At 34.2% G+C, this 14,960-nt stretch overlaps 2 protein-coding genes across 2 annotated transcripts in view; one reads left to right on the top strand and one right to left on the bottom strand.

The window, feature by feature from the left end:
- Positions 1–482, top strand: part of LOC134265673 (uncharacterized) — a 31,209-nt gene extending 30,727 nt beyond the window's left edge. Inside the window, exon 5 of the mRNA XM_062747891.1 lies at positions 211–482. Coding sequence (XP_062603875.1) covers positions 211–443 — 233 coding nt within the window. The 3' untranslated portion in view covers positions 444–482. The remainder of the gene's footprint in view (positions 1–210) is intronic.
- Positions 483–9,495: 9,013 nt separating this feature from the next.
- On the bottom strand, positions 9,496–12,564 carry LOC134265669 (uncharacterized). The gene is made up of 4 exons (XM_062747887.1): positions 12,529–12,564; positions 12,054–12,264; positions 10,259–10,405; positions 9,496–9,758 (listed from the first exon to the last, which is right to left on the bottom strand). The coding sequence occupies exons 2-4, from the start codon at positions 12,256–12,258 to the stop codon at positions 9,580–9,582; spliced, it is 531 nt and encodes a 176-aa protein (XP_062603871.1). The 5' UTR covers positions 12,259–12,264; positions 12,529–12,564; the 3' UTR covers positions 9,496–9,579.
- Positions 12,565–14,960: the final 2,396 nt, after the last annotated feature.

The following is a 14,960-nucleotide window of genomic DNA, read 5'->3' on the forward strand; positions in this document are numbered from 1 at the left end:
AGTATAGTTTAGAAAAATATTTTTCCTCATAAATCTCTCGGAGCGCACGGTGGGCGTGACCGGTCGGAAGGGGATGCTTACTCCTCCATGGTACCTAATCCCATCTCTTATGTTTTGGAGGTCCGTGATTGCTCTGCTCATATTTTGTATTGTTTTATGGTGTTTGATATTGAATACTGTTCGTTATCTCCATATCCTTTGTTCTTGCAGGACGATTTGCTGCTGACGATTCAAGCCAGATGTGGGTACAGGGTGTAGAGATCAATGATCGGTGGATATTCCATGATGGCACACTGATGCCGAATATATGTCCTCTTTTTGAATCTAACGCGTCGGGAGAGATCCATTTAACGTCGTACGTTTACTACAACTTTTCCTGTTACGATTCTTCCCCCTCATCAGAGCATCATTATGTTTGTGAAATCTATCGAGTATTTCCTTAATTTGATAGTTTAGTGATGAACTGGACTGAAGAATCTTAAACATACGTTCTGATGTTATTGATCGAAAAAGATCTTTTTATTTTACTTATATGTAAAATACGTTTTTATGCCTTTATACCAGCGATTGACAGTTTTCGAGTGATAAGGATTTAAAGGGATACCTATTTTAACAGAAAATACTGTTTTTTTTTTTGTTATCAATAACCTGGCAAGAAAAAGTATAAGAATACTCTGAGAGAATGAAACAGGATTGAAAACACAATCTCTAAATGATTAATAAAATATTGATAGAAAACTTTTGTGCATTTATTAATAAAGTTTGTGTTTTCAAGAAGCACTATATTTGCGTGGAAAGGAGATTATAAATTTCCTTTGAGATAATTATCTCCGAGCATCATACTTACCTGTTAGAGTTAACAATAGCTACTCATTCCCGGATTTTGTTACCACCGCCGAGTCAAATTTTATACACTCCCCAAACCCAAACAGCGCCACCTACTTCCGCGCATGCTCATCTTCATTCTCGGCGCCATTAAAGAAAGTTGTTACCGAAATCGTGAAGAATATTTTCGATCGCGGCAGTGTTTCTTTTATGTTTCCACATGATGGGTAAAGATAAAGATAAAGAAAACATGTGTCTAAAGGCTCTAAGGAGTCGGGGGAAGCTATTTCGCCCATAAAAGAGGCGAATGATACCAGAGTTCCTGGTAAGAGCCACACCACTAAGAATCCTGGTAAGGATTCTAAAAATGAAAAGACCTCATCGTCTCAACGACAATTTATTCCCCTTGTACCTGATTTCTCGGAGCCGGTAAACTCCGACGTCGTACCTGAAGTAAATTCTTCAGCGTATTTATCTAGACGTGAAGTCGATGCGATGTTTGAAACGAGATTTTCAGTGTTTGAAAATAAAATTATCAATCTTCTCTCTGTTGGTCATAAAGATTCTTCGGCAAGTAATAACGGCGAAGTCAATGAGCCCCTTTTAGATGTAATGGCAGATGATGACGATACTTGCTGTTATTTAGACACATCGTCTCCAGACAAACTCCGCTCGTGGCAGAGTGAGCGTACTTGCACAAGTTCAAGACATGTTCCTCATGTACCTGACAGTGTAAATATAGCAGTTGAGGCACCTCTGCATGGTAATACAGCGGAGGAAGACGAGGAATTAGAATCGGTTCCAAAATCTTGGGACAATATGATTCACAATGTGCAAAATATACTTGGCATTGAAGCCAAAAAGCCTCAAGAGACGGCTAGAAAATCCTTTCTATCCCAGTCATTCTCTGGCCTGCGGTCCAGTAAAAAACAATCTGATGGGCCTAGTTTACCAGCAGATGGCATTATAGTTTTTGGCAGTGTAATTTTGTTTGTCATGTAATTCAAAGAGTCATTTTTTGCTAAAAATTCAGGTGATGGTATAATAGAGACACCATCTCTATCCCATCTTATATGTCCTTCATCAACTGTAAGTGCATGTAAGCAACTAACTCTTCTACCTGAAGCAGCAGCCACTAAAAAGAGTGTTTTCAAAGTTAAAAATTTAAGTCTACCTGACCTAATGGCTCAAAAGGATGTTTACATAAACATTGTAATACAAAACCTATATCCCATGTTGGGATAAGTCTCCTTTTTGGAGGATGAGCAATAAAATATGCTTTTAGAAGTTTTTCCAAGCTTTCTGCCTGACCAACAGTTATTCCATCCCAACCTGGATGCACAGCAGCAATTGCTGATTTATAGCCAGCAATAGTTCTAGCTTGTAGTTTCCTTTCCGAGAAAAGAAACTCAAGAAAATCAGCTATTTGAGGTTCAGATGCTTGCAAGGGATCAATATTTTCTCCCTGGGCTCAATCAAAATACAGTCTGAGTCTGTTATTATATGTTTTGTTTGTGCTGTTTCGTCTATAAGCTGATGCTCTCTTAGACACTGATCTAGAAAACTCCTTCTTAATGTACTGTTTGCGGATAATTTCCATGCTGTCAGCTTTAACATTTCTATGTTTTGGTGTAGAAACCTGCCTCCTCGCTGGCTTATCAAGTTGTGCAGCATTGGAAGCCTTAGTGGGTAATCTATAAGTAGCTGAGCTAGTTCTGAAAACCATGGTTGTCTTGTCCAAAAGAGGGCTATCAGTATTATGATGCAGTTTGATGACCGAATTTTCTGCAATACTTTTGGGATTAGAATAACAGGGGGATAAGCATATCCTATTATCCCTTGCCAACTGAGACTCAAGGCATCCACTGATAGAGCTAGTTCGTCTGGGAACGGAGACACAAAGGTCTGAACTTGACAATTCCATCGAGTTGCAAACAAGTCTACTTGTGGTCTGTCCCACATATTGAATATTGTCTGTGCAACTGTCTTGTTTAGCATCCACTCTGCTGGAAGTATCTTTGATCTCCGAGACAAAAGATCTGCAAGTATGTTGGCCTTCCCTGCTATGTGTTGTGCAGTTAAGATGACATTGTTGTCTATAGCCCACTGATACATGTTCCAGACCAGAATGCATAGGGATGGAGAGTGTGTCCCCCCCCCCTGCTTTTTGATATAAGTCATAACAGTGGTGTTGTCTGTCTTGACCAACACTCTTTGGTCCTTCAGTATTTCCTGGAAATGCTTTTTAGTGCAAGGAAAACTGCCATCATTTCTAAATAGTTGATATGCAGTTGAGTTTGATCCCTTGACCAAACACCTGACACTTGCATCTGACCTAGATGCGCTCCCCAACCTGTCATGGAGGCATCTGTTACCAAGGTTTGAGAGATTGATTTGTTTCTTAGAGGTAACCCTCCGAAGAAATTTTCCTGGTTTTTCCACCAGTTGAGGTGCTCCTTCACATGTTCTGTTAGGGGAATCTCTAGGAAAATATTTTTTTTCCATTATTTTCCAGTAAAACAGGAGATGGAGTTGAATGGGCCTCATGTGTAACCTTGCCCAAGGTACTAGATCTATGCAGGAATTCATTATTCCTCACAGTCTTAGAAGTGTTCATACTTGAATCTTTTCTGATTTTTGGCACAGATAAATCAATTCTCTCAAAGCGTGGTAACGTTCTGAAGTTGGAAAAATCAAACCTTTTTCCAAATCTATGAATGCACCCAGAAAAACCAGTTTTTGAGTCAATTGTAGGTTTGATTTTTCCCAATTTACTATGAAACCCAAACTCAGTGTCTGTTCTAAAATGAAGTGTTTTTCTGCTCTTAGTTGATGATAAATTTGATTTTTGATGAGCCAGCCGTCTAAATACGCATGAGGATGTAATCCTCTTTGGCGCAAGTGGCGCAATTGAATTGACACTATTTTTGTAAACAAGCGTGGGGCATCTGAAATTCCGAAGGGAAGCGCTCGATACTGATATATTTTCCCCTCTACAGCAAACCTGAGATATTTTCTGCTTTCTAAATGGATAGGAACGTGCAGATAAGCATCTGAAAGATCTATAGAAAAGGCCCAGTCCCCTATATTTAGTGACTGAATCACTGACCTTAAGGTTTCCATTTTGAAATGTTGATTTCTTATAAATCTGTTTAATTTTCTCAAATTTAGAATTGCTCGAAATCTCCCCGATTGTTTTGAAACAATGAAAATTGTTGAATAGAACCCCGCATTTGAGTCTTTGAGATATACAACTTCTATTGCATTTTTTTCTAATAGGGATTTTATTTCCTCCAGAATAACTTTACGTTTTTCTGGATCCTTCGGAATTTCTGTGTGCCTGATGCCTGTGAAGGAAGGTGGCTTCTTTAAAAATTCGATTTTGTAACCTGATGATATGACCCTGAGAATGAATTTCGTTTGATATTTGTTCCCAATTTTGAGCAAAATGTTGGAGTCTTCCTCCAGCTTTGATATTGGGTTTTGGTAGCTTCCATGACTGGCTGGGGGCATCTAATATTTTCCCTTTTTTTGGAACTTAGATGGTTGAAATGTAGAATTTGATTGGGTACTCCAACCAGAACGCCTACAGTTATCAGATTTCTTTTCATCTGAATTTCTGTACCAGTTGCTTAATACGCTAGTTCTGCCACTTGACCCGAAACTACCCGACTTGTCCAATTGTTTAAATTTTTTATCTGGAGGCTTACTAGCATCAGATTTCTCAGAAAAAGGGCGTTTCTGCCCACTGAGTTTTATGCCGTAGGCTTTAGATGTTTCTCGTACATCACGTATCATCTCTGATGATTTGTGAGTTATTTCCTGAAACTGACCAGCAAACAACTTGTCCCCTTCCAAGGGCACTTTTAACAGTTCATTTTTGACTGCTGAATCTGGAATATTCATAGCATCTATGTGAATATTGCGTCTGGCAAGCACACAACGTGCCGAAGCTTTAACTGACAAGTCCCCAATGTCTACAATAGAATTTACCAATCCTCCTAGTAACTGAGACAACACTTCATCTGAAATTTCAGATTCACCTTTCAGTCCTTTTGACAAGGCCGATAGAATCAGAGAAGCATGAGACACGGCTCTCTGTTGGAATCTTAAACTTTGATCAATGGCTGAAAAAGCAGCGTTGGCCTTACGTTCAGATGAAAACAGTTCTCTGAGACCATGATCATTTTTGAGTCCTTTATTAGTACTGATATAAGTACTGACTGTTGCATCTATATCTGGACTCTTCCCTATCTTGTCAAAGTCTTCATCTGGCCATCTATACTGATATCTGTGACGATTTTTAAAAGATGCTATTTTGGGCAACGGCTTTTCAGTCTCTTTCCAAGCATTAACTATAATGCCATCTGCTGGTAAACTAGGCCCATCAGATTGTTTTTTACTGGACCGCAGGCCAGAGAATGACTGGGATAGAAAGGATTTTCTAGCCGTCTCTTGAGGCTCTTTGGCTTCAATGCCAAGTATATTTTGCACATTGTGAATCATATTGTCCCAAGATTTTGGAACCGATTCTAATTCCTCGTCTTCCTCCGCTGTATTACCATGCAGAGGTGCCTCAACTGCTATATTTACACTGTCAGGTACATGAGGAACATGTCTTGAACTTGTGCAAGTAGTACGCTCACTCTGCCACGAGCGGAGTTTGTCTGGAGACGATGTGTCTAAATAATTGCAAGTATCGTCATCATCAGCCATTACATTTAAAGGGGGTTCATTGACTTGGCGTTATTACTTGCCGAAGAATCTTTATTACCAACAGAGAGAAGATTGATAATTTTATTTTCAAACACTGAAAATCTCGTTTCAAACATCGCATCGACTTCACGTCTAGATAAATACGCTGAAGAATTTACTTCAGGTACGACGTCGGAGTTTACCGGCTCCGAGAAATCAGGTACAAGGGGAATAAATTGTCGTTGAGACGATGAGGTCTTTTCATTTTTAGAATCCTTACCAGGATTCTTAGTGGTGTGGCTCTTACCAGGAACTCTGGTATCATTCGCCTCTTTTATGGGCGAAATAGCTTCCCCCGACTCCTTAGAGCCTTTAGACACATGTTTTTCTTTATCTTTATCTTTACCCATCATGTGGAAACATAAAAGAAACACTGCCGCGATCGAAAATATTCTTCACGATTTCGGTAACAACTTTCTTTAATGGCGCCGAGAATGAAGATGAGCATGCGCGGAAGTAGGTGGCGCTGCTAGGGTTTTGGGAGTGTATAAAATTTGACTCGGCGGTGGTAGCAAATTCCGGGAATAAGTAGCTATTGTTAACCCTAACAGGTAAGTATGATGCGAAGGAGATTAGATATTTCAGACGTTACCTTTCTGAAAGTTCAGTTGTGAAGACGCTGACAATGTGATGATATTCACAAACTGCAATGGATTATTACCTATGAAGTTTCATTAACATCATTCTTTTTCTAAAAAGCAAAACACGGTTTTCATTGTTACCCGGTATACCTTTAAACTTTTATTCCTCTATAAATTCATGCATTATGACATTTCTAATTTTTTACTGAGCGGCCATAAAAAAAGAGATGTTCGACAGCAGATTTTGTCATTGAACCAAATCTATTGCCTTAAGTTTAACAGCCTCAGACAACCGGTTTGATTCTTTGGTCCTACAATAAACATGTTGCTCTGAAACCCTGGCAATACATACACATTACTGCTTGATAGGTTTCTTCCATATCGTTCAAAGAAACATGCACTTTAAATCGAATCCCCTTGACACGACAGATCCTAGCACGATGAACGTCCCTCAATGTTAAATACCCCTTAGTATCAAGAAAATAACTAACTTTCGAGTAAATTAATATAATAATGATGAGGATAATCATTCAGTGTTCTAGATTTTTTTTAAAATAATTATCAATATTTTGAAGTACAAGTACACTTCTTATTTCGACAACAAAGTAAATTTTTTTTTTTTTTTTTTTTGCAAATTCTTTTATTATTCATGTATAACCTTATAAGGTTGATATAAATATTTAATACAAAACAATTTGAAATATCGAAACAACAATGTACTGCATATAAAATGAAGAGAAAGCGTAACCTGACACACACTGTAAAAAATATAAATATGTTCTAAATCTGTCAAAATATTTATATATTGATGTATTATGTATTAATATACGAAGGAATGCATCAAATATAGATGCATTTATGGTCATTTTTAGGTCACAAACAATGAACCCAGTTGCCATGGAACATATGGAACACATTACAATACTAATGATAACTACAACATACGAGTAGTGAAACCGAACATCGAAGTCTACGTCCCCAAGAATAATTTTTAAAGTTGATAACTCAGAAATTGACACCGATTACCATTAATGATTGATTATTTAGTATAAATGTCTCTTTTGTTACAAAATTAAAGATTGAAACTTGTAATGCACATAATAATTTGTGCTGCTGTAATTTCTAATTTTATTTTCCAGTTCTCTCCTATAGGTTCACCTTTCCCTATCTACCAACTAAAGTACAGACTATACAAATTAACTGATTATCTCACCTGGTCAAATTCCCGTTTTGCACACATTTTTTCTAAGCCTGAAATTCAAATGTGAGCAAAAGGGGAACAGCCCTCATAACAGCAATGCAGATGAAAATAACTGAAAGAGAAATACGTTACGATTTTGACAAGAATATCAGTTTTGATTTTTATAACTCATGTGTTCATGAAATAAGTTCTCTTTAATGAATATATCACATTTTGGAATATAGTTCAATTACTTTTGCATAAAAAATGAGCATAACTGTGATTGTCCCTTTAAATTAGATATCTGAAATGACACCTTTTTTTGATTAATTTTATATTTGACATCCTGTTCAATGGGGTTTTCAAAATGTTTTTGAATCATTGTGGTAATTCCTATTGTCATTACACGGATAGCATGAGCAATCATTTCTCGATATTACAATAATTATTCTCAAAGGAAATATCTTTAAAAATCTTACATTTTAACTACTTTTTGTTTTCATTGTTATTCTTTTATCCGTGATTTATTTAGAATTCAAATAGTCAATTTTATCAACTTCCTGGTCATATCCCGAATAATATGATTTCATGTTGTCAATGTATTCCTGATCTGAGTATTTGAATTGAAATCTTTTCCTTTTAAACTAGCGGGGTCTTTTCTATTTTTGGTCACACCACTTTTCATTTGGGAAAACTGTCAGAAGAAATGCTAGTATATTACTATTGTGAAAATGTTTAGGGCAGTTTAAATCCCTTTCGTTTAAAACGCAAGACGATAGACATATCCGTTAGCTTTATTTTTTGGGGGGAGGGGGTGTGGGGGGATTGTTTTTGCTATTTTATTTTAAATATTAATCCCTGACAAACAAACTCTTGCGTGTTTATTTAAATGGTTTGTTCCCGTTTTGCACACATTTGAATATGAGGCATAGAAAAAATGTGTGCAAAATGGGAATTTGACCAGGTGAGATAATCACTTAATTGGTATTGTCTATACCAAAGTTGGTAGACGGGAGAAAGGTGAACCAAAAAGAGAGAATTTGAAAATAAAGTTAGAAATTAAACCAACAAAAATCATGTGCATTACAAGTTTTCATTTATTTCTTTACTTTTATATCAAAATAGAAATTTATACTAAATAGTTAATTATGAATAGTAATCGGTTAATCGGTGTCAATTTCTGAATCTTCGACTTTAAAAATTATTTGCTTTTCAAGAAGTTATTTTTACATATAATAATTGATATTAAATAAAAATATACAATAAATTTACTTTTCCCAATAAATATTCATATACATCAAATTCATATTTATTTTTCCTGTTCATGATACATCGGTAAAATACAGGTAAATTCAGGTAAATACTAACCAGAAATCAGACTATAATTGTTATCAAAACACATTTCACACCTATTGTTCTATACCCAATTATCAAATGTGTGCAAAACGGGAACACATCATTTATATCGCCTCTGTATTTAATATATCATATTTCCTGTCCTGGTAATGTATTTTCTAATACCTTTCAGGTACACTTAACAACGATGGTTGATAACTTTATATAAAAAAAAATTAATGAAATAAATGTTTATTTATTTTAAGTTTCAAGATAAATAATTTGATGTGTCCTAGAATAATAGAAACGATTCTACATTGGAAGAGAAACATGTATGTAAAAAAGAATCAGATAACAAAATATCAGAAGAAAGATTTAGGACAGGATATTACGCTACGAATTTTACAGATAAACAAAGAACGAGTACTCTGCTAGAAAGAAGTGAAAGTTTTCAAAAATGCATGTGAGTCTATAAAAGTGTTAAAAATGCTTTACCAGAAGCTTATAAAAATAAAATCGATAACGGTATTAACCTCATGAACTATTAAAAAAAAACCTCTTTCATAACAATGAAGCATAAAAATGTTCTTGACAACTAGTTCATTTTCTTTATTAGGGCGTAAAGATACATTAAGCATATATATTCTTCTGTTCTTTATTTAAGTTTTTTCTTACATTTTCAAATTTATTTTCACTAACACTGCTAAAAAAAGCATTGAATTTAAATGAAAATAAGCAGTATAAATTATTTTGTCTTATTATGACTTATAAAAGATTTTAGAAAATAAAAAAAACAAAAAACAACAACAATGATTTCAAATTGGTGAAAAAATATAATTTTTATTTTTACCTCGTACCTCAGAGATATATTACACTTTGACAACAAAACGTTAAGGAATGTTTTCATCCGTATTTGTAATCAAACACTAAACATCCGGCAGCAACGGCACATGTGACCATACTTATGACAGTCAGAACAAATGAGAAATGTAGATCATCCGATAGGGCTACGTCACCTATAGAAAACGTTTCCTGGACATTAGAGCTTCCAAATGTCACTATGGCTATGAAGATACTAATAGCTGAAAGGAGAAAACACAAAGAAACGCTTAATTTCGTGTATCGTGTGTGTTTATTTACATGTGCAATCTTTTAAAATATATTCTTTTTGTTCTTTTAATGTTTGTCAAAGATTTGTCATTTCAGTTTAATCACAGAATAAACATTAAAGCGAAAAATTGATATACTTTTGGATCTTTCAATGAAATGTTGAAATATCGGATTGTTATATATTTTCTTTGTATTATCAATAATTTTGTTCTTTCTTTTTTTTTTTCTTTTTTTTTTTGGGGGGGGGGGGTATACTTATTAAAAAAGAAATATTTAAGATGGAGGGTCAAATTAAATATTAGAATAATAACTTTACTTAAAACATCCATGTAAAATACTGTAGATAGAAATTAAATATTGAATTAAGAGAAATGTCAAGACAGGAATTTGCTACAGAATTCACAATCCATCCTCTATTAGAAAAAAAAACAATTTGATATTTTTTTCAAAAAATATTCTTTTACAAACCTACCTGCTATAACATTTATACACAGGCAAATAAGAACTATGATAGTATTTCTTCTCCTTAGAATGAACACGTAGAAGAACAGTAATGATGACACCAAAAGAAGGCAGCCAAATCCGATAGATCCAGTACTTTGTACTAATCTAAACCAGTCTGAATGTAACAAAACAAATAAATAATTAGCAAAGTGCTTGACTTCCTTAACTTGGAGAAAGGGGAATATAAATAGTTTTATCGTAATAATGATTTCGTAAGTTCCATGGTCAATGTGAAGGCCTTGTCTGCAAATACTAACTATCTTTAGGTCAAATTCTCATTGACTTTTTTCAAACATTTTGTCAGATCATATTCGGTTTGTACTAATGTTGTAAGGAACGCGTAAGACAGAGGAATGTTCTGATTTGACGTCTGGTCATGTCTATTTTTGTTTTGGGTCCGAGTTTGCTCTGCTCCCAGTTTGTGCTGCTGGGGTGGACTTTGATATTACATGGCTTCGAGGGCAGCATACCAGAATATTTGCCCCAAGGTGACAGGAAAGCCCTAAAGTGTTCTGTCCGAAGGCAGAGAGCGACATAACACTCCAGGGCTTTCCCGTCACCAAGGGGCAAATATTCTGGTATTGCTGCCCGAGAATTAAGCCATGTAATATATGGTATATAACATTTTTAAACATTGTACCCAAATCGATCATCGAACATATCTATAGAACACATGTACGTTGAGTATAATTCCAAAATATCACGGTCTGTTTCATGGCAGAATGTTTTCAGTATGTTGACACTTGTGTTGATAACCTTTGTTGTATTTAAAGAATTTTTCTCCTCAATTAAATAATCTAATTTCTCTGAATTCAAAGAGCGATATATGGTAAGTGTCTCAATTGGCCCCTTAAAATGGATATCTTAATTTTACTTTATATATAGCTTTAATTGTACAGCTATATATATGCGACCTTTATTGGTCATTTTCATTTTGATCAAAATGCCGTTATTTTAGAAATATGACATCATAAAAATCACGTTTTCCCGCCATTTTAGCATATTTTGTATAAAACTGATTATTTTTAAGCAGTTTTTCTTCCAGAAAATATAGAGCGCAGCCGAGAACAAGCTTTATATTTTTACCAAGGATGTATCTATCCAATACTAAATAATGACATAAAAATTATGTATGTTCTACACTGCGCTCTATGTTTCCCATAAGAAAAAAACATCACGAAAAAGCCATATTTTTTGCTTTTTTGTTAGATAGCAAAAATAGCATTATTTCTCATGTCATTTACAGCTAGTGAGTGCATATAAATGTGAAAAATATATTGGAAATATTTCTAATATAATCTTTTCTACAAAATAAATACCAATTAAACATATCTGAATGTCATATAAAAATGTTGATTTTTAGGGGGCCAAAATTGGCTCTTATTATATATACTCCTTAACAAATCACAGACATTGTCCCGACTTTTTAATTTTCGCGGAACTGTTTACGTTTGCTTAGCAGCTACCTAGCTGTGAATTTCAAACCTGACGTATTTAATATGCAGAATGATTGCAAGCGAGGGAACATAACTGTGTTCGGGAGGGCAATATAACTGTTTCCGGTGAAATATAACTGTATCCGGCTTGATTCAGCAGTTTTCCAGGGCATGTGGATAAAAATATTATATTTGTTATATAATGTGAAAACTTTTTTTCAAAAGTGCTATGCTACAAAATAGGAGCGGAGCAAACACGGACATCCAAAACATCAGAGGTGGATCAGGTGCCATGGAGGAGTGAACTATTTATTGTTTTATTCTTACCTGGTGCATTTAATGTACTTTGGCAAACAGTTTCCTCTGAAGATTTTTTACAAAGCTTCCATAATCCGAAGATATATGTAATGGAACTTGGTGACGTAGCCTTGACCCAATAAGGTGTTGCAAATCCAATAAGGTTCAGGGAGAAGGCGATGAGATTGAGACAAAATCCCAAAACGAGAAAACCCGATGCATTTCCGAAGATCATCCTGACCTACCAAAGATAAAATTTTTCAGTATCTATATCTATTTAAAAATTCGACATTTTTTCGTAATCGTATGTAAACTTTTTCTTTTCTTCATCATTTGTCTAATTTACATAAATAATACTACGTTTTTGAGTATACTTTTTTCATTGAATTATTAACGCTCTTAATAAATTTCCATATAATGTAAAGCGGAAAGGTTTGGTTTTTACAACAAAAAAATTACTGAAATTTTTACTATAAAATGGACAAAATCAATTACTTATTCTTACTTGAATTCTCTAAAACACTTCTGGCTACTCTTCCTTCTTGTAGCCCTTTAATAAACAGCTCTCCTACGTGTATATCCGGAATGTTGTCAATATGGTATTTCTTGTCAAGGATCTCCAAAATCTGTTACTGTTCCCCAAACAAATAAACCAATGATATCGTGGTAATGTGTTAAATGAATGGACAATTGCTAAACTATTCGTGCTGACATGCAATGTCTTGAAAACCAGATAAGTCAGAAAACAATAGTTTCGTATGAGCGGAATACAAATGCAAAGAAAAGTCTGTTGACATAGGGAAAGAGAGAGAGAGAGAGTAAAAGAGAGAGAGGGTAGCGTGAAATATTTAAGTTTCAGATTTCAATTTCAAATTATTCAAAATTTATTACTCTTTTGCTAGAATGAGAAAATATGTCACATCTTGTAAGAATTCCTCAGATATCTGTCCTGAAATATATATTTTTATATGACATTGAAATAGCATAATATCTGTGGGCTTTTTTCTCGACACACACATATCGTTTGAGTAGATTATGGACTTTTTTTGTCAATTCTGAATTTAAAACAAGATGTGTTTGTGAAACACTATGCGCCGGGGGGCAACAAAGTTTGAAAAAGCAATTTTTAGCATATACGTCACAGTTAAGGTCACACGATTATTGTCTTTGATGTCATTTGAAAGCATTAAATAAATGGATTATACATACCAAATATGAAGTATCTATCTCCTATGGTTAAAAAATGATGATGAAAGTTCGAAAAGGCTATTTTTAGGATATAGATCACAGTCAAGGTCACAAGGTTATTGACCTTGAAGTTATTTGAAAGAACTTAATAATAGGAGTAGGCATTCCAAATATGAAGACTCTAACTCCTTTTGTTCAAAAGTAATGGCAACATTAAAAAAGCTATTTTTAGCATATAGGTCACAGTCAAGGTCACAAGGTCTTTGTTCTTGGTGTCATGTGAAATTGCTTAATTAGTGAAGTATGCATACCAAATATGAAGTCTCTATCTCTCACTATTCAAAAGTTATGACGAAGGTTAAAGTTGACAACAGACAGACAAACAAACAGACAGACAGACAAACAGACAAGACAAAAACAATATACGCCCCGAATCTATCGATTCGGGCGCATAAAAATGTTCGAAAGTTTCTTAAGTAGTAGCACAGACTCGATTGGACATTGTCTTATAAACAAGTAGAAAAATATTAAAAAATAATGCATCCATATTATCTGATGGAGAAATATCTTTGAAAGTTGTTATTAACTTTTTCATTGTTCAGAAAAATAATGTTATATTTTGTATTAGTGTACCATAAGGCCAGGCTACGCCTTAGTTTAATTCATGATAATTATATAATGCGCAATTACCAGTAACTTTTAAATCTAACAACTCTGAATATCAAATACTAGTACTAGTATGAGTGACTTAGCATCTTCTCTTAAAACCAGGAAGGTTGTACGTTTGTCCACTTTTAACCCTTTTAGTTTCGAAATAACATTTCTGGTTACAGAAACCTTTCCTTTTTATTTAGGTACAGTGCATTAAATATAATCAAAACATTGGAAATTAATTTACAACACAATGCATCCCTGGGATTATCTTTTCATGGTTAAAAAAGGTTAACTACAGTTATTAATTAATATAAAAGAAACTTCAAACAGTTTCTCACTATATTTTTACCGATAACGGTAAACGAATGTTTTAAATGTGAATAATTTTGTTATAACAAAGTATATGAATTGAAACAAATAGGTCTTTGCAATATTTTAAAAGGGATGGTTTATCCAAATTCATTTAACTTAAATAATTGGATAATTCAAATTGCAAATAAGTGAAGCAACAATTAATAGACTGACACCATTCTGTCTCTTTGGAAATTTTTACCAAATGTAACAAACATTTTTTTTTTTGTTCCCGCAATAATTGTGACAATAATTGATTGTGCTAATATGTTAAAACAAATTATCGGGGTAATCTATTGGTTATCTAAAAATTGACACGACTAGCCTTCATTGCGGCTGGGCCATTTTAAAATGAATTAAATGAATGAGACCTAGCGTTAACATTATAATAAGCGAGAAATTGTAAACAAAACATCCGGGTTGACGAGAGTTCCTTTATGTTTAGATATATAGGTGGATTCAACTTTGAAAAGCTTTTTCAACCAATTGTTTTTTTCCCAACAAGTTCTTTCAATCGAGACAACTTGAATAAATTTAAACACAAAGGCACCTTTTTTTGCTGAAACTTTAGAAATTTAGCGTAGAGCACCGGTTTTTAAAAAAAGGTCTTTTTTTTACGTTTTGTAAAAGATTACAGTTGAATTCCATCTTGTTATAGCTTAACCTTAGATATTTTAAAAACATTTTAGTAAATTTGTACTATAATTTCTACTTTAATCAGTAGATACACATTAATTTTGTTTA

This window comes from Saccostrea cucullata, unplaced genomic scaffold, assembly GCF_032062105.1.
Source record: "Saccostrea cucullata isolate Sc308-1 unplaced genomic scaffold, CSIRO_AGI_Scuc_v1 ctg1064, whole genome shotgun sequence".
NCBI classification, from domain to species: Eukaryota; Metazoa; Mollusca; class Bivalvia; order Ostreida; family Ostreidae; genus Saccostrea; species Saccostrea cuccullata.